At 32.0% G+C, this 23,639-nt stretch overlaps 2 protein-coding genes across 3 annotated transcripts; one reads left to right on the top strand and one right to left on the bottom strand.

Annotated features, from left to right (window-relative positions):
- LOC114405333 (protein ALWAYS EARLY 2-like) lies at positions 1-10,216 on the top strand. Its single transcript, XM_028367915.1, has 17 exons — positions 1-59; positions 411-523; positions 797-895; positions 1,063-1,125; positions 1,588-1,665; positions 2,340-2,508; positions 3,299-3,756; positions 3,783-3,849; positions 3,961-4,069; positions 4,161-4,200; positions 4,437-5,122; positions 5,197-5,482; positions 6,801-7,010; positions 7,776-7,925; positions 8,248-8,460; positions 9,148-9,435; positions 9,755-10,216. Exons 2-17 carry the CDS (start codon positions 422-424, stop codon positions 9,917-9,919), a joined length of 3,183 nt encoding a protein of 1,060 aa, XP_028223716.1. The 5' UTR covers positions 1-59; positions 411-421; the 3' UTR covers positions 9,920-10,216.
- A 173-nt stretch (positions 10,217-10,389) lies between these two features.
- LOC114407600 (sucrose nonfermenting 4-like protein) lies at positions 10,390-18,154 on the bottom strand. 2 transcript variants are annotated; one of them, XM_028370772.1, is made up of 14 exons: positions 17,868-18,154; positions 17,494-17,736; positions 17,263-17,350; positions 15,295-15,462; positions 14,412-14,519; positions 14,242-14,301; positions 14,001-14,090; positions 13,529-13,663; positions 12,582-12,726; positions 12,335-12,508; positions 11,627-11,690; positions 11,446-11,515; positions 11,247-11,364; positions 10,390-11,139 (listed from the first exon to the last, which is right to left on the bottom strand). In XM_028370772.1, exons 2-14 carry the CDS (start codon positions 17,616-17,618, stop codon positions 11,048-11,050), a joined length of 1,437 nt encoding a protein of 478 aa, XP_028226573.1. In that variant the 5' UTR covers positions 17,619-17,736; positions 17,868-18,154; the 3' UTR covers positions 10,390-11,047. The 2 variants fall into 2 exon arrangements, with proteins under 2 accessions (XP_028226573.1, XP_028226572.1); XM_028370771.1 differs by having other exon boundaries at positions 17,494-17,782; positions 17,892-18,154.
- Between the last annotated feature and the right edge of the window lie 5,485 nt (positions 18,155-23,639).

The following is a 23,639-nucleotide window of genomic DNA, read 5'->3' as shown; positions in this document are numbered from 1 at the left end:
GTCTTAACTCTTCCACTTCTCTCTCCTCTTTCGCGCGAATCCAATAAGCGCTACCAATGGTAAGTCAATTTCACCGTTCGATTTGTGATTTGGAACCTGAATTTCAGTGTAAGAAACAATTTCGATTGATCGATCTTCCGTTAGTTTTCAGAATTTTGGCCTTTGGTGGGTTCTTGCTGATAATGTTGCTTTTTTTCCAAGAAACAATTTCTTCGCTTTTTTTGTTTGTTTGTTTGTTTTTGATAAAGCTAACATGCTTCTTCTTGATTTTTTATTGGAGAAAGATTTTACGTGTTTATGTTTCTATCATGCGTTATTGATCAGCTCTGGAGCTGAATTGTAAGTTGTAACTGAGCTTTTGTTATTGCATGGTTTAATTTATTTTATATTTTTCGTGCTGATGATGATAGATAAAGGATTCATGGCACCAACGAAGAAACCTAGAACTATGAAGAATAAGCGGTTTTCAAGTGAAGTCTCTACCAAGAAAGATGAAGTCGGCTCAAGTAAAAATAAGCAACGGGTAAGTGTTTTTGGTTTGGTAGTTGAAATCGGAAAGGAGCATATACTAGAATAGCTGTTAAATTAGATAAAATGATAGTTATTGGGATTTGTTTAATGTGCAGTATTGGAGTTATTAATAGGTGTTTTTCAAAGATTTCACTTGACAAGAATTTGTCTTATATTTGTAACTTTTGCTGATTCTCTGGTCCATTTCTCTGCTTGTTCCAAACATTATTTTTCTCTTAGTTAAAGTTTGACTTTTCTTCTACTATTTGCTGTGTCCTGTGTGCAGAAGAAAAATATGTCTGATGAATTAGGACCTAAATGGAAAGCCGGAGAACTAAACCAGTTTTATGAAGCGTACAGGAAGCACGGGAAAGACTGGACCAAGGTGTGCTTCAGTTTTGCAGTTACTATATCCTGGCATCTTTTTTTATTCGAAATTTGAGGCCAGTTGTACTTGTTTTGGCTTCCTATTTGTTATCATCACCAATTCACCTAAGTCATTAGAAGTTTTGTTATCATTCTACATTCTTATTGATTTATTTTGAATTCCAGGTGGCTGAAATTGTATCTAGTAGATCTGCTAAAATGGTGGAGGCCCTTTACAATATCAGTAAGGTACATTAATACTACCAGTAGCTTAGTCTGTAGCTATATGGTATGAAACTTATCATTATGTACTGTCTTTATTTCAGTCTTATTTTTGTTTGTATTCATTTTTTTAATCTTGGCTGATTTGTCTAAAATTTAGATTTTCTTTTATGGAAACTGATTAATTGAGTTTTGGATTATCCCTATGGGTTCTCAAACTTTTCTTGAGACTGTAGATGATTTCTGTCCTCATAGCAGTTAGCAGTAGAATATTGAAGAGCAACAAAAATGGTTGTCTGTTGACCCACTTGTAAAGACTAGTGATCATACACCCCCATAAAGCCACTCATTTGTCTATATGCTTGAATTAGTTTGAATATTTAAGTCCATATTACCTGCAGATTTCTTTCTCTATGTATCATGAACTAACTAATTTTGTGTAGCTCTTTTGTTTTAAGTGTCATTTAAACTACAAGTTGTAATTTACAGGCATACCTATCTCTGCCAAAGGAGTCAGCTTCTGCTGTTGGCCTAATTGCAATGATCACAGATCACTATAGTATGGTGGTATGGTCAAAGATAAAAATTTGCCGCTTTGTTATGATTGTGGTTGTCTAACAATTTCCTTTAAATGTTTGCTCTGTTGTTCTTTTCTGTTGAGATATGATTGAGATTTTTTTTTGTGTAAATTTTATTTCCTATATACTTTTCATGTAATTAGGATAGATTTGGATCCTATAATCAAGGGATTTCGTTGTACAGATTTGTTAACAGAGCAATTCACTACCAATTTTAGTCTCAAGCAATTCACTACCAATTTTAGTCCCACTTCAAGTTGGTATCTGAGCCTATAGTACATATTGTCTACCTCAATTATTGGGATGTGGTTTATATACCTGTTGAACTACTTCTCATACTGCCAATTTGTTTAAGATGAAATATAACATTTTCCATCGGGTAGGAGGAGTTATTTTTCTAGGGAAAAAATCTGAGTTCTAAAAGCAGCTTTTGGTGTGAAAAAATATTTTGCAGAAGCAAAAATTTTCAGCTAAGAAAGAAAGATGGAACTTTTATGCCTAAAACTAAATTAAAAAACTATTGTGTTTATTGGCAACGCCGTACCTTTATAGCATAATACTGCTACTTTTTCCTCGGCAACTGTCATGACGTTACAAGTGATGTAGTTCATGCTTATGATTGCATTTTCATCTTTATTAAAATTCTGGACTGGAAATTTGCAGGAAGAGAGTGATAGTGAAAGGGAGAGAAATGATGTACCAGGATCTCGACAACCTATGAAACGAAAGTGTGGAAAAATTCAGCTTAGTATATCCAATGATTCTGTCCAATCTCAGTCAATTGCTTCCAAGGATGGTTGCCTTTCTCTATTAAAGAAAAGACAATTTGATGGTGAATTACCATTCATAGTCCCCCTCCCCTCTTTATCATGAAGGGAATCTTCCTTAGCTTTCCTCTAACTGACCTTTTTTCATCATTTTTGGATTACTAAAGTAGAAGTTATATCTGTTTACAATCGATGTAACTAGAGACTGATAGTTAAGACGAAAGACAAGCAAATTTCTCTCCTATAACTGAAAGGATGACTAGTCCATAGCTCAATCTCTCTCTCCCATTCCCCCCTCCCCCAAAAAACTACATAAATATTCTTAGAAAAGATTTACATTATATGTATATTTGGACTTTATTCTACCAGTATAGCACTATTGATATCTAAATCATTCACTTGACAGAATGGTTGCAATTATGCAATATTTTATATCTTGTGCCTGTTGTATGTAAGGTGCTTGTTTGTTTTTCTTCAATTAGAATATGATCCAGCTGATGTCAAGTTCTATCAAGATAAATTTGTATGCAGAAATCTTTATCCATTGCTTTCTTGATGTAGTTTGGTATTTGAGAACAAACTTCATTTATCATTTGCCTTTGGTAGAATTTGCTTTCACTATGTGTGAAAAATACTTACAATTAAAAAATTTGAATTAAATAGTAGCACTAATAAAACTATACCTTTTTGTACTCACCTCCCTTCCAGTGCATGTTAATTAGCCATTTAGGTTCGAACATGAAGCTTGAATACTTCTTTTCAATTCTTTAAACTCAATACTTGGTTATATATTTCTATAATATGTATCATTCTACATTTGATTGCAATATTGATGATTGTTCAACAACTAATCAGGTATCCCACCTTGGCCAGTTGCGAAAAGGACGCCTCGTTTCCCAGTTAACGACTCTAAGCCTGATGATAGGGAAAATTATGTTTTGCCTAATAAGAGAAACCCAAAGTCAATGTTTGATGCTAATGATGACGAAGCTGCACATGTTGTGACTATGGCATCAACTGAGGCTGCACAAAGAGGTGTCTCTCCCCGTGTATCTCAAAATCCATACAAAAAATCAAAGCAGGAGTTCTCTCTGGTTCAGAGTGGGCAAATAATGGTATTTAACAGCCGTCCTGCATGTTATGCCATTAGCTGGATTCTGTTGGCTGTATTATTGCTTCAAAAGATGAATTTCGATTTTGGTTTTGTGAATAAACATCAACATTCAAATACAAGCTTGTGGCAACTGGCAAGCTTTCTAGTTGACTTTCTTGTGTTCATACCATGTTTTATCAAATGTTTTCAATATTTGAATTAACTATTTTCTAATCCGTTAATTAGCACCAAGAGTCTGAGACAGTTCCTGCCAAGTTTTATGATGCTTCTATTGATGAAGAGTACTTGAAAGGTAGTATAGAAGGTGGGGGAGCTGAAGGGCAATGGTTGGAATTTTCAAAAATTTAATTTCCTTTTCCTCCACATTGTTCTTTAGAGACTATGTAATTATTTTATCTGACAGATAAAAGCTCTTCCATGGATGCTTTGCTCACTTTGGCTGACATGTGTCTATTGGTATCAACATCTACAATGGAATCTGGTAAGAAAGGAGTTTTTGGTATAGGAGACATGTACAAACTCACTTGTACACATACCAACAGAGAGAGTTTATTATGCATTTATATTAATTCACTTAGTTAAGATATATTTGTCTCATTTCAGCCCATCTAATAACCCAGTCTACACGATATTGAGAGCATTTGTGAGTTCAATACAAGAATGAAAGTATGAAACATCTTTTTTTTATCGGCTAATGTTAATTGTTAGTTGTTAGGTTTTGTTAGTGGGAGGGATTCAAACCTACAACCTCTCCCTTCCCTTCCCCCCCTATCCCTTTTAACCACCAAGACAACCTTATAACTCCTAAAAGTATGAAACATCTATTTTCCAACTTCTTCACATTGGCATAATTAATTGCATTTTAACCTCTTCGTATGATTTGGAATCAAATATTTGCGTATTTTCATGTTCAACTTAAATTCCATGAATTTCTTGATGAAAATCTACTTCTTGTTGTTAGTTGCTACTCCTGTTCATGTTTTTTGTTTTAGTCATCCTGGGGGAGTTTACATATTTTCTTCTGTTCAAATTCTTTTATTTCATTACTGTGTTCTCATCCTTTTCCTCTCCCATCTAGAATCATCTGTCCAGTTAAAGGAAGAAAAAATGGCTCACAAAAAAGATGAGAAGTCTGTTTTACCTGAAGGAAAATCAACAAGGCAAAACAGAGATAAAATTAAACTTCAGGGTTTGAAACAGAAGGTTGATCATGCAGTCCCTGGAGTTGGTTCATCAACTAAACATAGAAGTAGACGTAAGACGATTTTACAGAGACCATTCACACCTAAAGAGAAATCTTCTGAGAAAATATTGAAAAGTAAACAGAATAAGAATTTGACCCCGGTCCACGGTGGGGCATTAAACATTTTAGTTGGTACGTATCAGGAAAAGCTTTCTGGTTGTTTGTCATCTTATATGGTTCGTCGATGGTGTATGTTTGAATGGTTTTATAGCGCAATTGATTATCCATGGTTTTCCAAAAGGGAGTTCATGGAATACTTAAATCATGTTGATCTAGGGAGAATCCCAAGGCTAACTCGTGTTGAGTGGAGTGTCATTAGAAGGTATGGAATCCAGTTAAGTAAATATTGGAATTGGAAAGTTCATATTTGACGTTATATTTAATTGTTTCTTGCAGTTCCCTTGGCAAACCTCGCAGGTTTTCAGAACGCTTTCTTCACGGAGAAAGACAAAAACTTGAACAGTATCGTGAATCTGTTCGGAAATATTACGATGAACTGCGGACTGGTATCAGGGATGGACTTCCAACAGATTTGTCTAAGCCGTTATGTGTTGGACAACGAGTAATTGCTTTCCACTCGAAAAAAACAAGAGAGATTCATGATGGCAGTGTGCTTACAGTTGACCATGACAATTACAGAGTTCAGTTTGACCGTCCTGAATTGGGTGTTGATTCTGTCATGGTAATACGGTCTCTTATTAGCATATACAGATTTTTTAAAATGTTATTACATCCCTTCTTGAAGATGTATGTAGTTTCAAATAAGACCAATATTTTCATCCTCATCATCATTTGAGGAAATGAGTTAAAAAGTTAGCTCAAAATTAAAAAATTAATTAGTAACTAAAAAGTTAACTCAAAATTAATTAATAACTAAAAAGTTAACTTATTAAATTATAAGTATTTGACAAAAATAATTATTAAAATAGTGAAAAGTGTAAAATAACATAAAAATTAATAAAATCATGGTTTAAAGATAATAAGAAAAATTAATAAATAATAGATTGAGGGTAAAAGTAAAAAAAATGTAAAAAGCTAAAAATTAAAACTAACACTAAAAAATTTTATTTCAAGTAACGTTTTAAAAAAATGATAGATATTACTAAAAAAAATTATTTATCAAATATTCAAACAAGTTTTTTAATTAATAAAAAAAGTTAAAATTAATTTAAATGTCTTGTAGAATATAACAAATATTTAATGAAATCTTTCTATGGCACATTCCTAAAAAAAGTTGAAGATTATTGCTGATTTTTAATTTATTGCTTAGTATAATTATATAATATTGAAATGTATATTTAATTATCATTTGTTTGACTATGGCTCAACAACAGTACCGTGAACTAGTGCCCATTCGTTCAGTAATTGGTCCAGTTTTCAAAACATTATCAAATTCTGCTCCCAGCTTGTGGAGTGTGAAGATATTGCCAATTCAAGTCGTTGGATTCAGGATTTGTACGAATTTCTGATTTAGGTCTTGGATAAGTCTCTCATAGGCGCTTATAGGAGGAAAAAATAATAAAAAATGAAATAAATTTCTCCTGTAATTTAAAATTAGTATATGCATGTTAAATCGATTTTTTGGATAAATGCTTATAATTTGAACTTATGAAAAAAAATTATTTTATTTTTCTTTCTTTTTTTTTCCTAAAATGCTTATAGAGAAGTTTATTCAAAGAGCACCTTAGGAATTATTGCAATAGATATAGTGTTTAGGATTGTGATTCTTCTGCGTGTAGTATAGTAAGATACTATCCTGATTTTTGGGCACCAGATTTAGCACCCAAAGCCTATATATACTGTAGCTTCCTATAATCATCAAAAATATATTGAAGCTTCCTATTGCAATTGATATTAGCAAATTCCATAACTGATCCTTCAAAACTCAATACTCTTTTTCTCCCTATTGAATTGAAAAAATTTGGCATAAGATTTGTGAAATTGAGAAACTGGTTTTTATATTTACTATGTGCTTTTAATTAGTAGAAATTTGGGTGTAGGACATTGATTGCATGCCTTTGAATCCATTGGATACTATGCCAGAAACTCTGAGGCAGCAGATTAGTGCTAGTAATGTTCCTCGCATAAGTAAAAAACCACACAAGAAAGGAAATTCACGCTTTGGGGGGAACATGACATATAATTCAAGTGGACCTGTGGAGAAGGCACCCACCTCTTCAAGTACTTTAGCATTAGCTAAGCCCAAAAAGGTTTGATTGCTTATCAACAACTATCGATGGACAATTATTTAGTCTCTGAATACCGTGTCCATGATGTAATGGCTGTTCCTTTTTGCTCCTCTATCCATCACCCTTCCCCCCAAATAAATATTATTTGGTGCTTATACTTTGGTTTTATATGTTCCATTTTTACCTAATCTCCTGTTATTTTCTCTCACATAGCTTGACAGGATAGGATTACAATAGATTATTATTGTAATGGCAAACCAATTGTTATTCTTTACTTCTTAGAATGATTGATAAATGGACAAACCTCCACATAATCAAATTGTTTCAACTGCTATAATAAGCAACAAAAGCCTTATCCCACTATGTATGATGAGATCAATTATATGAATCACACAACAACATTAAACTCAGTGAAAGACCAAATCGCCAGTGATATTATTTACTATGAGATCCTTCCTAACAATTTCCTCCAATGTCCTTGGTTTCCCTCTCCCTTTTTTCATGAGTCTGCTATTATTGATCAACTCTGGGCACAAGAAGCAGTGTGTGCTCAATCATGTACGGTGATAAATGATCAAATGAAGGAAGCAGGCATACATGCCCTTTCCATGCTAGCACATGCTCTAGATAAAAAGCACAATTATTAGTTGATTTCATGCAGTTAATATGGAAACTATTGTACCCTCTCATTTTCATTGTTTATTTGGGTGCTTTGTTATTCGTCTGCATATATATTTAAAAGTAGCTTGGTTGTTGGTGATATTCTTGACTTTTTTTTTTCTCCAGGCACTGTCACCGGGGAAATTGTTATTGGAACTTAAAAATGCAAATAGTGAGATAGTGGGAAACCAAAATGATGCAGACTGCTTTAATGATCGGAGGCTTTCAAGAAGCATTACGCCACATGTTATACAGCTTAAGGAAGCCAGTGGACAGGCATGTGGCTTCCGTGGATTATTGTTTTGTTATTACAGCTTAAGTATAGTGTGTCACTAACATGTACTAACAATATAGAAAAGGGAAAACATTAGCTTCTGTAACTAACTACAGCTACTTAAGTCTTTCTGTTTTTGTGTTTTCTGATCATGAGTCTGGGGAAGCTATAAATAGCTGAGCCCTCTCTGACGTGAGTGTAAATTCATGAATTCAGTTTCGGTTTTTCAGTGACAAATACAGTTACATTTTCTCACAGAAATCTATCATTACAACAGTCTGTCGTAACATTGAAGCAACTTGCGGTTGATTATTTCATTTTCAGGTTTTTAATGCTCTGTGTTATTCGAGGAAACATAATACAGAGCACATCAGAAACTCTCCGCCACCACAGATGAATCCCAAAGCAAGTTTTGACAATCATGACAGCCTTCCCAATACAATGGATGGTTCTCTGGTGCAAGAGTTAGGGTCAGCTGTTGAAATTATTAAAGGATCCAAACTTAGAGCACATGCTATGGTGGATGCTGCATTTCAGGTATGGACGGCCCACAGATCCTTTGCCGCCTTTGCTTTTGGTATCGTTATGAATTGTTGGAAATAGAATCACATTAATGTTCTACTTCCCAAGTAGTCTAGATTCATTGTATAACAAGTAGAATAGGTTTGATGCATCTTAGGAAATAGTGAAAGCTTAATTACTTTCTTGCAAGTTATACTGTACATTTATTATCTTTGTAAACTTCACGTATATAAGCCAAAGCATTCAGTTGGGTGTCTATTCACACTCAAGCATATTCAAGAACACTACTGGATATATTGTACTTAGAATAAATTAAAGCATTCAGCTAGGTGTTTATTAGCATGAGCACATTCAGAAAAGCTTTTGTCTCTTAATTTCTACATGAGTTATATGTAAAATGTTTTTTAACACATTTTATTCTGTGATTTCTGTCCATGCTTTGGCAATACAGGAACACTTATGTTTCTATATATTTGCAAATCATTTATTGTTGATGATCCAGTTCTGAAAAATGATGTATCGTTAGTCTAAGCTGCAATCATAATATGATATGCCACTAAACATAAAGTCAGACGTACTGATTTTATTGCAACGGCTCAATAATCTAGAAGAACCATAGAAGACGACTATACATTGGAATATTGTTAAGTATTGCCTCAAATCTATAAGCTTCTAAAAACTCTACTTGATGTTATAATTCAGGCATTGTCTTCGACGAAGGAAGGTGAAGATGCTTTGACGAGGATTGAACAGGCATTGGATTGTGCGGATAATCAGCAGCTGGCAACCAACTCAAGGTTACCTGTGATTAGGTCCCAAGGGCAAATTAGTGGAAGTTTTGATTACCATAATCGGTCAATTTCTCATCCATCGAAGCCTCTACTCAATAATGCATCTGGTAGAAAACTGCATAATGATTCTGACAAAGTTAATACTCAAATTCTCCTGGACCTCATCACTTCCTGTGTCGCCACAGGGATCACGATACAGGTAATTTAAATGAGACATGAAACGCCCAAAAGCTTGTTTCTTGTCATACTCAAGGCCAGAGCCTAAGGTTTTTTTTATTATTATTATTGAGAAAGATTAGTTATTAGTATTGTTAATTTTTTCTAACGATGAGATTTGAACCCGATCCCTTCTATCTAGGCAGAGCCTAGGTAACTTGGCCACAAAAATGCTTCCGTGAGGTTTTGAGCGCACATCTTATTGGATTTTACCATCTTGCCTTTGAACTTCTATACATTTATTACACCATGTTTTTGAGAATATTCTAACCACATTTTAATTAATGTTCTTTAACTTGCAGACTTGTGCCAACCAACAATGTCCTCCAGCTGATGTGACTCCAATATTTGATACTGCTGTTACCATCCTGCATCCACGCAGTCTACGAAATTTTCATGTTTACAGAGATATTCAAATGCACATGCAAAGAATTAAGAGCCAGATTTTAGCCCATATCAATAATTGATTCCTTTTCTCGCCTTCTTGTTGTTGTATATAGGATATGCTGAAATAGAAGTTTCTGGCCATCTATATCATGGTCAACAGGGTCAAGCGCTGGAATTAGTATAGTTGACCAATCCAGTTTTGTAATATTTCCTTGTCTCTTAAAATAGCTTCGGAATACGGATATTCTGTTAGCCGGGGGCACTCAACATCCGGGTTAAATAGGAATTTTGCTTATTCGCCTGTGGCTGCGGAATATTTTTGTTAAGAAAAAAACTGAAACATAATAATCATTATCACGTACGCTTTTAAATCTTAACGGAACATTTTTTTCTTTTTACCTTTTTAAGATAGCTTTTGCAATTAACGAACTTCCAGGTAAATATACTTTAATATTTTTATTTCTTTGAATTTATTATTTCAAAATTAAAAATAAAAATTAATATTTTAAATTAAAATAAAAATATATAAATATCACTGTGGTCCATGAAATACTTTTCAACCTCTTAAAAATTACACCATTTCTTTTTTGTGAAAAGGAATTACACCATTGGAACATATGCTTGAAGTTTTTAAATTCTATGTAACCATGTAAAACCCACTAAAAGAAAGTCAAGAAGCCTTCTCAATTGGAAACGCTCTGATGAACTTGTCAGCTGAAATCTGAAGTCATGATGATCCGGAAAAAATAAGACTCTTAAAATACAACGATACAACCAACTCCATCCAACAGCATTCTGCTGCATACGGCTTTTCTTAGTCTTTATTTTTTTTTTTTCTTCCCACAGTTTCTCCTTTGATTTCTATTAGCGCATGGTGCTGCATACGGCTTTATATTTTTATCTTTTCCTAGTCTTTTTTTTTTTTCTTCCCACAGCTTCTCCTTGATTTCTATTAGCACTGGACACATGTATTGCAGATGTGCCGGCACACAAGGAGAAAACAATTTCGTTAAGATGTTTAACGGAGAAAAACGATCCTCAATTTACAGATTTTTCTCTCCAGTTTCTATCCTAAAACAGTATACGAGGGCAACAGCACCAAGGAAGACTGGGGATAGCTCAGAAAAGCAGTGCAAATAGAACAAACGAGTTCCTTCCAATGCCAACCACAGCTATTTCCTTCATATAAGCCGGCCAATATATCCCAACTAGCCTAACAAGAATCTGAACACATCGCTTAAAGAAATAATCCCTTCCACACGCTTGCTGCCAGCCTCCACAGCCACAAGTCTCCTAACCCCTGTAAAATGAAGGAGGAAATTGGTGACCGAGAAACTAATGTCATTTTTAACCCTTTCCTTTTCTTCTAAGAAAGTAGAACGAGCTTCTTAGTAAAGAAAACAATACCAGGATTAGCCAACCGCTCCATCACTTTGTAAAGCGAATCAGATCTCAAACACATGTGACATCTGTGACCATTGTAAAGCCCATAAGGAGAAGTTGCATCTTGTCCCAAAAGCAATGCCTACAATCATAAGTGCAAATATTTAGATCTAGTTTCTGCTAACAAGCAAAATCAATGTGCTATCCATCACGTAGTAATCACCTGGTGAATACTAATTTCATCGAGAGATATCCTAGCATAAGCTTTATCTTTAGCCAATGCAGTAATATCACTGAAAAGAAAATAATAGGCACGTTTCATATATGCTTGAGGAAACCTTTCAAAGTATACATAGTAAAATCATCATACACATGGGACAGAAGGGGGAGAAAAGAAATACTACCTTCTTGAATAAATGTCAAGTAACGAATCATTATTATCCACAATCGGTATTGAGCTAACTTTGGCTGCAAAGAGAAAGCATATTTGCTAAGAAGAATGGAAATAGGGTAATTATGTGGTATACTGTGTAACAATAAATCCTTTGTATTCATTGCTTTCAGTATGAATATTTTCTGTATAGTTGACACAGATTCCAATACACATCTCTCTTGCAAGTATTCTAACTTTTGCAACACTATGAAAAGAAAATTCAGTTCCCATGGGAACGGTGAAAGCTATTCACCAAATATTACCCTCTTGCCAAAAAAAAAATCATAATCGTATTCATGAAATGACACTTTAATTAAGAAAATTCTAAGTGAAACATGTTGTACCACTCCATACACAGTACTGTTGAAACTAAATTTTTTACATTTTCAAATTTGAGTCTCAAGTCTCAACATATAATATTTGTCAAACAAAATGATTGCTCCTATTGGTTAGTGCACAAATGAAAGGTTGCATAATGTGTGCATGAACCTCCCCTTCAATTTTGTGTTCCCTTTCTTAATTGATAATAATTTTTAATTAAAGAAGGTCATTGAAAGAATAGCCTTGGAGTGAATTTGAAGTTGGAACCCTTCATGGAAAAATAGTAGGGGGGGAAAACCATAACTCAGCAACTAAACAGAACAAGCACCTTGTTAATTTCTTACAGAAGAATGATCACCTTGAACAAACATTGAAAGAGCAGCACCGAGAGAAGCACTTGGCATCAACATCGCTAGTGGCCGTCCATTTGGTTCCCCAACTCTAGGCATCCATGTACCCAAAGGTATTGAAGCCACTGGAAGTTGAAGAATGGGAAAAGAACTCAAGGAGTGCTTAAACTGCCTGCATATAACTGAAAATTGAATCCATACATCAGTTTCAAATTCCAAACCATTTATCTATAGCCAATTGATTCAGTAGCTTACCTTTTAGTATTCCAGATAGCGAAGCAAGATGTAGCAGTTGAGGATGTGAACCATCCTCTGAAGAAGAGTGGATGATAGGAACAGATGACACCTTGTTTTGCAAAACCTTCAAAGCCACATCTTTAAGACATTCATGGGGTCCGGCCTGAAGATTGGGGGGGAGAAAAAAATCCAATCATAAAACATAATCAGAATGAAGGGTTGGACTAAAAAATCCATTTTCTATACAATGTTAAATCATCATCAAGCATCTGAATGCAAAAGAATACATAAAGATTTACATCAAACAAAATGATAAAGAGCATGGAGCAAAAGGAATAACAGATAACTGGGAGAAGCAAATCAAGCAATGAAGCAGAAGCGTGTCCCAATTAATAAGAGAAAATCACAAGGAAAGGATGATATTATGGTACCTGACCAGTTCACTAAAAAAGGTGTTCCTTTTATGTGGAATACAACAACAGAAGCCTTATCCTACTCCCTCTACATATGTCTATTACATACAATTTAGATGCACGACCAAAACAAACTTTCAGAACCAAACTCTAGTATGATTTCTAAAATAAGATAATGTCTCGCTGCTTTTTGTTCACATATCATGTATGCATATATATACTATATACATTTGGTTCAGTACACATTGTTTGGCTCAAAAGCCCACCAAGAACTAAATTGTACAATTTTTCTCAAAATCCAACCAAATGAAACTTGCACATTAAAAAAATGAAAATTGAACCAATGGTATATACCTATATCTAAATGTCTTAAAAGATATTCATATTGTCTAGGACTTAATACTCATCAATTATGTTGCAAATGCATTCCTGAATATGTCACAGCTTACAACCCTGAACATATAAAAAGTTGACAATCTTACATGATATGCAATCGGAAGAATAATGTAGAAAACACACAAAATATTATCACAACAGCTCATGAGCACTTACATGAACAAATCGCCAAGGATATGATCCCCCATTACTATCAAGTGTTCTGAATTGTTGAAATTTTCCTTCTTTCCAGGCAGCTATAGTATGAGTCTCGAGTTGTTCTTGAGTCAAATTTGAACTATGGTTCCCCAGCTGCAATTGTGCTAGTTACATCATTATAGAATTCAAAGAAATATGCACCAATGCATCATGCATTCCATTATAAGAGTGAATCATATATTAGATACTGAATTAGTAACAATGAACAATCATGATGACAACATGAAGGCTCTTAAAACCATACATATCTAACATTGGAAGGACTAGAAGATAATTGCCTAAAAACAAAGGTATCAAAGAGATTCTAGAATGTAAATACTTTCAATGCTAAAAAATGTCTCTTTAAAATATTTTTTACAAGCCTAAATTATCTTGTAACAGTTTAAATGATTTATTGTAAGAATTGCATAAATGTTTATTCACCACAAACCTCTTTCAATATTAGAATGAAGTCCATTGCACTAAGAACTCCAACGAACTGGCTCCTGCAAAAATCCCATAGAGGAGCCATAGATATACCCTGAAAGCAGCTTGCATTAGAATTCATACAAGGTAAAACTCTAATGTGCAGATGGACATACCTTCCATGGACATGGGTGTGTGTGCCCTCGTGTAAATTAAAGAACAGGGGGAAGGCATGATTAAAAATGGAGTAAAGAGGCAGGGAAAACCTGTTCGTAAAGAACATGGAATGCTTGCTTAACTGGTAAATTTATATCCAAGGCAATGACCTGCAATTATAACAAACCAATCAAGAAAAATGAGCTAAAACAACATAAGTTTCAACTTTCAAATCCTTATTGAATGGGGATGGAAAATGAGAAGTTACAAATATTCATACCTTTCCTGACTCGGGAAGCAAATCATATGAAGTATGCGTGGACAGGAATACCGATATACGGTGGCGAGAAACCTCCAGATCAGACACAGTCATCCTGGGATTAGCTTCCTGGTAAAATTTCCAGGTCATGTCAAGTAGCTTTCTTTGTGTTGCATATAGTCTAAGACTACAGGGAATCAAGGATTATGGCATGCAATCTGACACCATTTGAAATGATATTATATACAAGAAAATTAAGATATCTAATTTTTCAAAGCAAAAGGAAATCTAGAAGATTCAAATCCAATATGATCAAATCCTTCAGGGAATTAGGCAAACATAGTTGGTCTTGCAAGCAGCTCAAATAATCCAGCAAAAATCACATTTGCCTCCTCTGGTAATTTTATCTTGCTATGCCACTACTGTATGACGAACAAGGCAATGAAGTCACTTTAAAGTAAACAGACCATCATTATTTCTTCTAAATAGCTGATAACTTTCACCTTACAGTAAATTCTGACTTCAATAATTTATTAAACTGGGATTTTACGGTCACATGTATAGGACTACAAATGCAAGCATGTTTTTTTGCATGAAATGAATCCCACATTGAAGACAACAATAATAAAACTGATGTTAAAAACATAACATTCATGATACAGGGGAGAATCCATTCCCAAAAGCCAGTCTCTAAAGAGGGGAAAGCCTCTATATTAAATGGGAATTCAGTTTCTGCAACAGAGTGAATGTGGGATTCAAGCTCCTCTGCCATTCCTGTTGTATTGGAAAATGCAGTCCATCCACACAGGAGGAGTCAAGCTCCTGTGTCATTTAGAATACTATCCAAACACTAAAGTGTAACAACAGCCAAAGGGGGAAAAAGTGAGAAGGAAAAGAAACTTACCATGTTGTCAACCTCCATGTGTGATCGACCAGGTGTTTCAGTATTTAAGATGGAAGGTAAGATATCTGGTTCTCTCACTATATAAATAGTGTTCACTACTCCACAGCTCCCATTTACAAATGGCTGCTGCTCATCGTGCCGCCACTCACCATCTACATTAAATTTGTACTGCACATGATTGGAAACAATATTATCCCTGTCAGTATGAATCAGTTACCATTGCCATATTGTGTTTTAGCAGTATTTTAAAATTTCCTAAATCAGATCAGATATTATATCAACAAGGTGGATTACATTAAACATACCAGCACTATAAGTGAATGTAAAAGGAAGAAAAGTACAATACTACATAGATAAATGGAATATTAAATTAATATCTACATATTAACATATGTAACAATGGAACATTTAAAAAAAAACAAACAAATCTAGATGTGCCAAAAAAAAATGTGAGCATCCAGGTTCTATTCTATTCAATATTTGTTCCATGATAAAACAAAATATGAGCGCAACCTACCTACCAAATTTCTTCAATCTAGTTATCAAAAATTTTAGATCTCCCACAATAAGGAAATTAATTCCCGAGAAACAACCAGACAGATGACAAATAATTTCTACAACACTAAAAAAATTGGTAGAACTTACCAAAAGTATCACATTGCATGTTTATTCATGAGTCTGAATCATGATAAAAATAAAAATAACACTCCCACTCTTTTTTCCATTTTTTTATAAGGAATGTTCTATACCTGTACCCAAATCCCACCCCACCTTTGTTCAAGAGGTAACTAATACATGAAAATTAGGGACCACTTGGTTTGAGAAAACATTGTCTGTTTTTACTTTTAATTACAACAATGCCACAGTTTTTCACTTTATTTCCTATTGACAAAATCTTGTACAGGAAACAATAAAAACTTTTTATTGTTTTCTGTTTTCCCTGTTTCCTATATAAATTTTTTAAAACAGGAAGGAAAAAAAAGTGAAAACAATGTGACATTTTTGTAATTAAAAGTGAAAACAAAAAATGTTTTCTCAAACCCAACAGCCCCTTAATAATATTTTTTCTCATGCCATTACATATATTAGAAGAGGAGAAACAGAGTTTAAGAAAAATCAATTATGACAGAAATTGCTCCTTCAAAATATACAAGGCTTGATTATATATGTAGTCAGTTGTTCTGATGTATAAATTAAAACAAGAAAAATTTCACAGGCTTTCAATTCTACAAAGGTACAATAGGAAAAAGCTGCAAGTCAAAATGAAATATTGTAAAATTGATAGGGTGGGAGCTCCAGCAATATGATATGCTTCAAATTCATGTGTTAAAGCTCTTGATTGGCAATCTAAGTTATAATAAGCTTAAAGCATTACATGGTACCCTCAAATAGAGATCATCAATCTAATCTACCACCAAGTTGACCATCCTGCTTCTGAGAAAACAAGCTCCCATGACTTCCTCCACAGTCAAAATGATGCAAATTACCCAAATGTTTTGTCACTTCAAATCCAACCATCAATGTTTACTTGTCCACTCTTTCCAACAAGGCCAACTCTCATGCCTTCCGTGAAGGCCATGCCAATTTTTACCCATCAACTACAGATACAAACTCCTAATGGAAGTTGAAAATCATCATGAAGTTCCTATCCTTTTCCGCAAAATCTAAATAGAAAATCACAACCACACAAGTTGACGTTTAAAGTAATTAATTCATAATTAGTTTACAAGCTCACTCCTCTTTTTTGGTTTTCATTTTTTTTTCTGGCAACACTGGCAAACTCAATATGACAAGCTCATCCCCTTACACTGATCTTTCAAAGAGAAGCACATGCTTTTGAACCTAATGACCATCCGGCACATACATACGTACATACATACAAGTAAACAATGTAAAATAAAAGTGTGAATTATACTAATGGATTATATCCTCATGGTTTGCAAACCAAATTCAGAGAGGGCAAACAACCTGATGAAACCCCGGCATTAAGTTGCAAACAACTTGAAACACAGCAGGGCATCCCTCCATCGGAGACATAGCTATATGGTTCGACCATCTGTGTAGATAATACAAACAAGTCATTATTAGTAAATTAATTCCCATTCCTAACATCAGAAAAAACAACCACATCTATGACGTTGAATAACAAATCATATCAAAAACTTGTGTTGTAACAATAATAGGTAATAAGATAGATACCTGGTGAAAGAACCGGTTAGGAACACCGTTGTTCCCCCATAAGGCCAAACAAAGCGCTGTGGAATCAAAAAGGGTCCTGAAACTCCACTCCCCTCAAATGCCCCATCCGCAACCGAAGCAAACATTTCCCCAACGAAAATTTAGAGCCAACTTCGAATCTGAACAACCAGCGACGGGAATCCTCGGAACAGAGGACCCCCTCTCCTCAACAATCGAACATGCAGTGCACCTTCGCAATCACTCCTAATTGCAATAGTACCAAAATCACGAGCACTGTTAACCGAAACCTCTTGATCGACAACAATTCACCGCCAGAAAATCAACGAATTAGACTGACGTCAATAACAATTAAAAAAAAAAGTAATTCAAAGCACCATTGAGTCTCGAAAGGTGAGTACAATTTGGGAGCAATTCGTCACAGAAAAATGCGCGGAATCAGCAGAAGATGATTTAGGTCAAAAGGAGAGAGAGAATGATGTGTGTATGTGATGCAGGGAGAATGAGAATGGAGGAGGGGGAAGCACTAATTAAATAAATAAATGGTTAAGAAATAAAAATAAAAATGGCAGGCAGGGAATAAAGGGAGAAGAGAAACAGAGGGAAACAATACAGTGGGTCTCGGAAATCAGAAGAACACATCCAAATCTAAATAATTAAACTGGGTTAAAAAGCTACTATATGCAATATCACAGTGCAACTGTCAAATTTTATAAATATTTATTTGAGCCGACTCATTTTCTATAAAGAAAAATAATCATTTTTTATCGCTTCAAAAATTATTCTAAATATAACTTTAAGTTTCATGCTATGTACCAAAAAATACAACTTTTAAAATAATTTTAAAAAACAACTTTACACTATCAATATATTTTAATCAAAAAAAAATCGACAGATATTTTAATTAAATTTTTAGTTATATTTTAGTTGTTATATATAAGCTTGAAGATTAATTTGAAAACCCAAACCTGTAAAATTCACTGATCATGGCTCATATGATTTAATTGATAAAGTTAATTAAACTTTATAGTATTAAAGAACACGACTAATTCATATCTAACATAATTTTTAAAACATCACTTTCATGTTATTTCACACCTTTTATGATCTAATATATATTGGATTGTATGTATAGTTTTTTTATCAGTGATAATTTAAGTTGAGAAACAAAATAAAAAAAAAATAGTTTTTTTATTGCTTCCCAGTACATGCTTAATTAAGATTGTTTTCTGGATTTGCACATATGCTAATATATATTTTTTTAACAAAACACATATGTTAATATTAGTTTAGTAATATCACAACTTTATAATTTAACAAAAAAAAAACTACCATGAAACGCACGTATTGAAAATAGTTAAAACATTTAAAAAAGTTTAAGTGAAACTACACGATGGTTTCCTTATTTGCATTTTTCATGAGAAATCCAAAAGATGTGTTCACGTCAAGAAACAATGTGGGTGCTGGTGGTATGAGTTTCCATGGAATCTAGGTTATGAGGTTGGTTCACAAAGCAAGCTATGTATCTCATCATAGGGGGGATTGATTTTACTGCCAACCAAACGGACCCTCGAATCTCTTGTTTTGTTTTTTCGTTGTTGCCAATGAAAAGGAGATACAAACTAAAATGACATAATGGGATCTTATCGTGGGGCCTCAAACATGAGTAGCTTAATTAGGAACTTTAATTTCTTTTCTTTTCTTGAGTGGTAAGTGATTTTGAATTGAATTGACGGTGATAATCAAGACCCATTGACGAGCTGCGGCAATGGCCTACAACTAAACGTGATTCTCGGATAGCTTCCCCCACTGCAATTTATTGTTCGTTGGGTCATGAGTCATAACGGATGTTGGGAATAGAGCTTGAAATTAGTTAAGTTGAGTAAATTGAATTCGTTTGATCGATAACTAATTTCACTTGAGTTTGATATTAATATTTTTATTTAGTTTAAACTCACAAATAAGTATTTCGTTAGCTTAGTTCATTTCAAAATTTTGATTTAATTCATCAACTAAATAAGTTAAACGGCTCAAATTCAATTAATTTATACAAATTTGTAAAAAAAATCAATTAATTTATTCAATAAGTTCAATTTTCAACTCATTTTATTGTTGAATTAAGTTTACTAAATTAATGATAAAATTGAGTCTCAAACTAATTTTGAGTTAGTTCTATTTGTTGTAATTCCTAATTATAAAAACACATTTGTGGTTTAAGAAATGGTAACAATACATTTTGTTGTCATTTTTTAAAAATACATCTTTTACTATTATTTTTTTTATAGAATATTTTACTATTAGTTAAAATTTATTTGAAATTGTGACTTTTTGTAGGTCTTAATTTTTATTTGATGAGATTTTTTTATTATTTTTTTATTTTTAATAAATTTTAACTAATAGTAAAAAGTGTGTTAGATAGTGTATTATTAATTATTCTTTTATAGTTTTATATGTGGTTCTTTTTAGGTTGTGTTATTTTAAAGATGAAATGAAAAAGGTGCTTATGATAGAGTCAAATTTAGACCATTTTTTTAAATAAATAATGATAACAACTTATAATATAAACACTTGTATAGTACATGTTTGAGAGTACTAATGATAATAACTTATAATATGTTCATAAATTATTTTCAGCTTGCAACAATTATATTTTTTTATAAACTCTAAATATTTAATTTTTGATTGATTTTGAATATAAAAAACATGTGTTTGTTTTCTAGACAAAAAAATATTTTGTTCAAATAAACATTATTATATTTTTATCAATAATTAATAATGTATATTATATGTACCTGTGTTGTATTTTAAATTTAAGGTTTTCTATTGAAAATAATTTAATGGGTTAATTATGTTCTTACTTTTTAAACTTTTTGCAAAAATTATTTTAGTTCCTAAACATTTTTTTAGTATTTTTTTATTTATATATTTGTCTTCTATCAATAGTTTTAATCTCTTCTATCGAGCAATAATATTAATGATAATCATGATAATTACTTAAATTATTACATAGTCAATAAGTATAACTTGATAGTCACATTTAAATTTTTTGATAAAACTGTATTTTTAATTTTTTTGCTAACTAATATGATTTCATAATTAATCTTAAAAAATAAGGGACAAAAATGTAATTTTCAAAAAAATTACCCATGTTTATCAAGTTAAATTCATTAATCACATTATAAATCATGAGAACATTAAATCAACACTTAATGTTATTACTTGATAACAAGAGCTAAAAGTCTAAAACTGTTAACAGAGGAAAAATATAAGAATAAAAACATAAAAAAATGGTATAGGGATTAAAAGTGAGTTTTGTTAAAAAAATACGATTAACTCTAATTTGTTATATTATTATTTGTATTTAAATGTTTTAAATTGATGAGAAGTTCAATCAACGAGCTATAAGGCAGCAAACATTTGCCTCTTATTTTTTTCGGTATATGTCTATATTTTTATTTTGTATAATACAAATATAACTAGACCGTAGATCGTGCGAACCACAGTCCGCACGGAAGAATTGTAAGAAGTGTAAATTTATTGTATATATATGGAAATATATTGATAACTTCTTTAACTTTTGTTAAAATAATATATTTTCTTTTAAGATAGGGAAAATCCACTGACACTTATCCCTTTAGTAAAAAAAAAAAAAGTACATTGAAATTATGGTTAATTGATTTAAGGAGAATTAATTGACAAAAAATCAGTAAATTCTTTGATATTTTTACAAGCCTTTTTTGTGTCAGTACTTATGAACCAAACCTGTTAAATTGTTTGTGCAACATGCAATGCAAGCTATTAAATAAATTTTATGAATTATGTAAAAAAACCACAGTTAAAAAAATATAAAAAAAACTTATATATGATGGATAAGATACATAATAACAATAAATTGTCAAATGACAAAACTATACACGTCCAATCATTTGTTGTAAAGCTTATCATGTAAAACTCATTCATATACCACAATCTAAATACATTATTTCTTGTAAGCAACAAAATGTAATCATTTACTTTTTTAAAAAGAAACAAAATCATTTACTAACACACTTTGGTTGTCATTTCTCGCAACAAGTAATGTAATCAAACATAAATCTCAATACATCTCATATAATCAACTCATTTTTTCCTTTGACAAAATTTGCCTTTGACTCTTTTTTTTTTTTTTGGTAAACGTCTTTGACTCTTCTATGGCGGTGCAGAAGAGATTTAGTAATGAAATTATAATTAAAGTTTATTTCTTTTTATAAAATATGTTGTACGATTCAAATAAAGTCACGCGTGAAAATATAAAATTTAGAGGTCTATTTTGATTCATTCAAATTGATGATATATTAATTATTATTTATTTTATATTAATTAGTCAATAATAACTAATTCTAATTTATTATCTGTTTAAGAATATTCAATAAAAAAAATGACAATATTCTTGGACATAATTTTTGTACACAATATTTGTTTAATCAATACTATTTGGTATTTATACACAATAATTCTATATTATATTTAAAGTCTATATTATACACAATATTTGTTTAGGACTCGTAATAAAAACTGATTATTTTAATTACCACTACAATTAATTATAAATATGATTATTTTAATAAAATAACTTCATTTGTTAATAAGTATTTATTTTAAGAAATAAATAGTTTATATTTTTTTAAAGTGTTTATCTAAATTTTTTTTGTTTAAAAAATAATTTTCTTTTTATTTTAAGAAGTAAATCTTATTTTTTTTCTTAAAAAATACATATATAAAAATTTATTTTAAAATTATTATTTTTAGTTTAAATAGAATCATCCTATATTTAGATTATAAATTTTACATTTTAAATATGAATGATAGAATGCATTAATATTATTATAATAATAAATTATTTTTATTTAAGTATGAATATCTGAAAGGTACTAATTAACAATTGTCATCAGAGAGTTAAAAAAATATGATATAAGCATTTATCAATATGAAAACAAAAATAATTTTTTAAATGTGTCATTTACATTGCTTAATAAATTTGTCATTCCATTGTAAAATTGATGAAATTAAGAATTTAATTTGGTTATAAAATTAACAAGTTTTAACATTCATTTTTTTAACTTTCATGATATATTAGTCATTTTTTATCAATTTATTTTTTAAGTTAATTAACTCCAAGACAAGTTAAGTTATAAATGTGAATATTTACTATATGTAACTTGACTTGACCCAAATGAATCACATCTAACAAGTGCAACTTTCAATCATTTTCACTTTTTTCAAGGATAGTATGTATGGTGTCCCTCACACACATGGGTTATACTAATGGTGTCTTAGTCACATATAAAAATAATCTAAAATCTCGTTGTATTAGACTCAATTCTAGGACTCATGACCCATGAATTTTTTAAGCCTTGTGATGTGAGAGTGACCCAAATACAACAAACAATCCATCTATGAACTTCAACCAATTTACAAGTGTGGATCAACCTATATTAGGCCCAGCTAGATGAAACTTTTATTGTTTGGTTGGTTATGTAAAATTTGATTCTTGGATGACCTATAACTCCTCATATGTCAAACTTAAAACGCACAGGTGCTTGGTTGTCGGTCTCAATCAAATAGTTCACTTGTCATATGCGACAATTCACATTTATATATTTGAATTAAATTCTATTTTAAAATTTATTGCAACTCAACTTTAGGAAAATCAAACTCGCTGACAACGATTCACTTAATCATAAACGACAATCCATATTTATACATTCAAATTAAATTCTACATTTAAATTTATTGCAAATCAATTTTAAGAAAGAAACCAATAAGTTATAGTTTTTTACAATTTTAAACTTATGTATGTAGTTATGTATATGAATTTCGGATAATCATTTATATTCCTAATTTTTTCACCAACACATCGAAATGCAATCAATTAATTAATGAAATTAATGGTCATGTTCTAACAAATGCAACTTCCAAACATTTTCACTTTTTTCAAAAAGAGTGGGTGGTGCTAATGTGTCTTAGTTACATGTGGAAATAATATAAAATCTTATTGTTCTAAACTCAAGGGCTCGTAACTCACAAGTCTCTTAAGCCTTGTGATGTGAGAGTGAACCAAATACAACAAACAATTGATCTATGGACTTCAATCAATCTACAAGTGCGGA

This window comes from Glycine soja, chromosome 3 (genome assembly GCF_004193775.1).
Source record: "Glycine soja cultivar W05 chromosome 3, ASM419377v2, whole genome shotgun sequence".
Lineage (NCBI taxonomy): Eukaryota > Viridiplantae > Streptophyta > Magnoliopsida > Fabales > Fabaceae > Glycine > Glycine soja.
The sequence above is the reverse complement of the archived record's forward strand: the minus strand, read 5'-3'. Positions and strand labels throughout refer to the sequence as shown.

Bases quoted from the DNA above. Each gene is read 5' to 3' on its own strand.
- LOC114405333 (XM_028367915.1), top strand. From the start codon at position 422: ATGGCACCAACGAAGAAACCTAGAACTATGAAGAATAAGCGGTTTTCA. The intron at 3,757-3,782 runs TAACTATTTTCT...TCCGTTAATTAG, and splicing joins AATGTTTTCAATATTTGAAT to CACCAAGAGTCTGAGACAGT. The intron at 8,461-9,147 runs GTATGGACGGCC...GTTATAATTCAG, and splicing joins TGGTGGATGCTGCATTTCAG to GCATTGTCTTCGACGAAGGA.
- LOC114407600 (XM_028370772.1), bottom strand. From the start codon at position 17,618: ATGTTTGCTTCGGTTGCGGATGGGGCATTTGAGGGGAGTGGAGTTTCA. The intron at 17,351-17,493 runs GTATCTATCTTA...TTATCTACACAG, and splicing joins CTAACCGGTTCTTTCACCAG to ATGGTCGAACCATATAGCTA. The intron at 11,140-11,246 runs GTATTGTTTTCT...TTCATTTTACAG, and splicing joins GGAGCGGTTGGCTAATCCTG to GGGTTAGGAGACTTGTGGCT.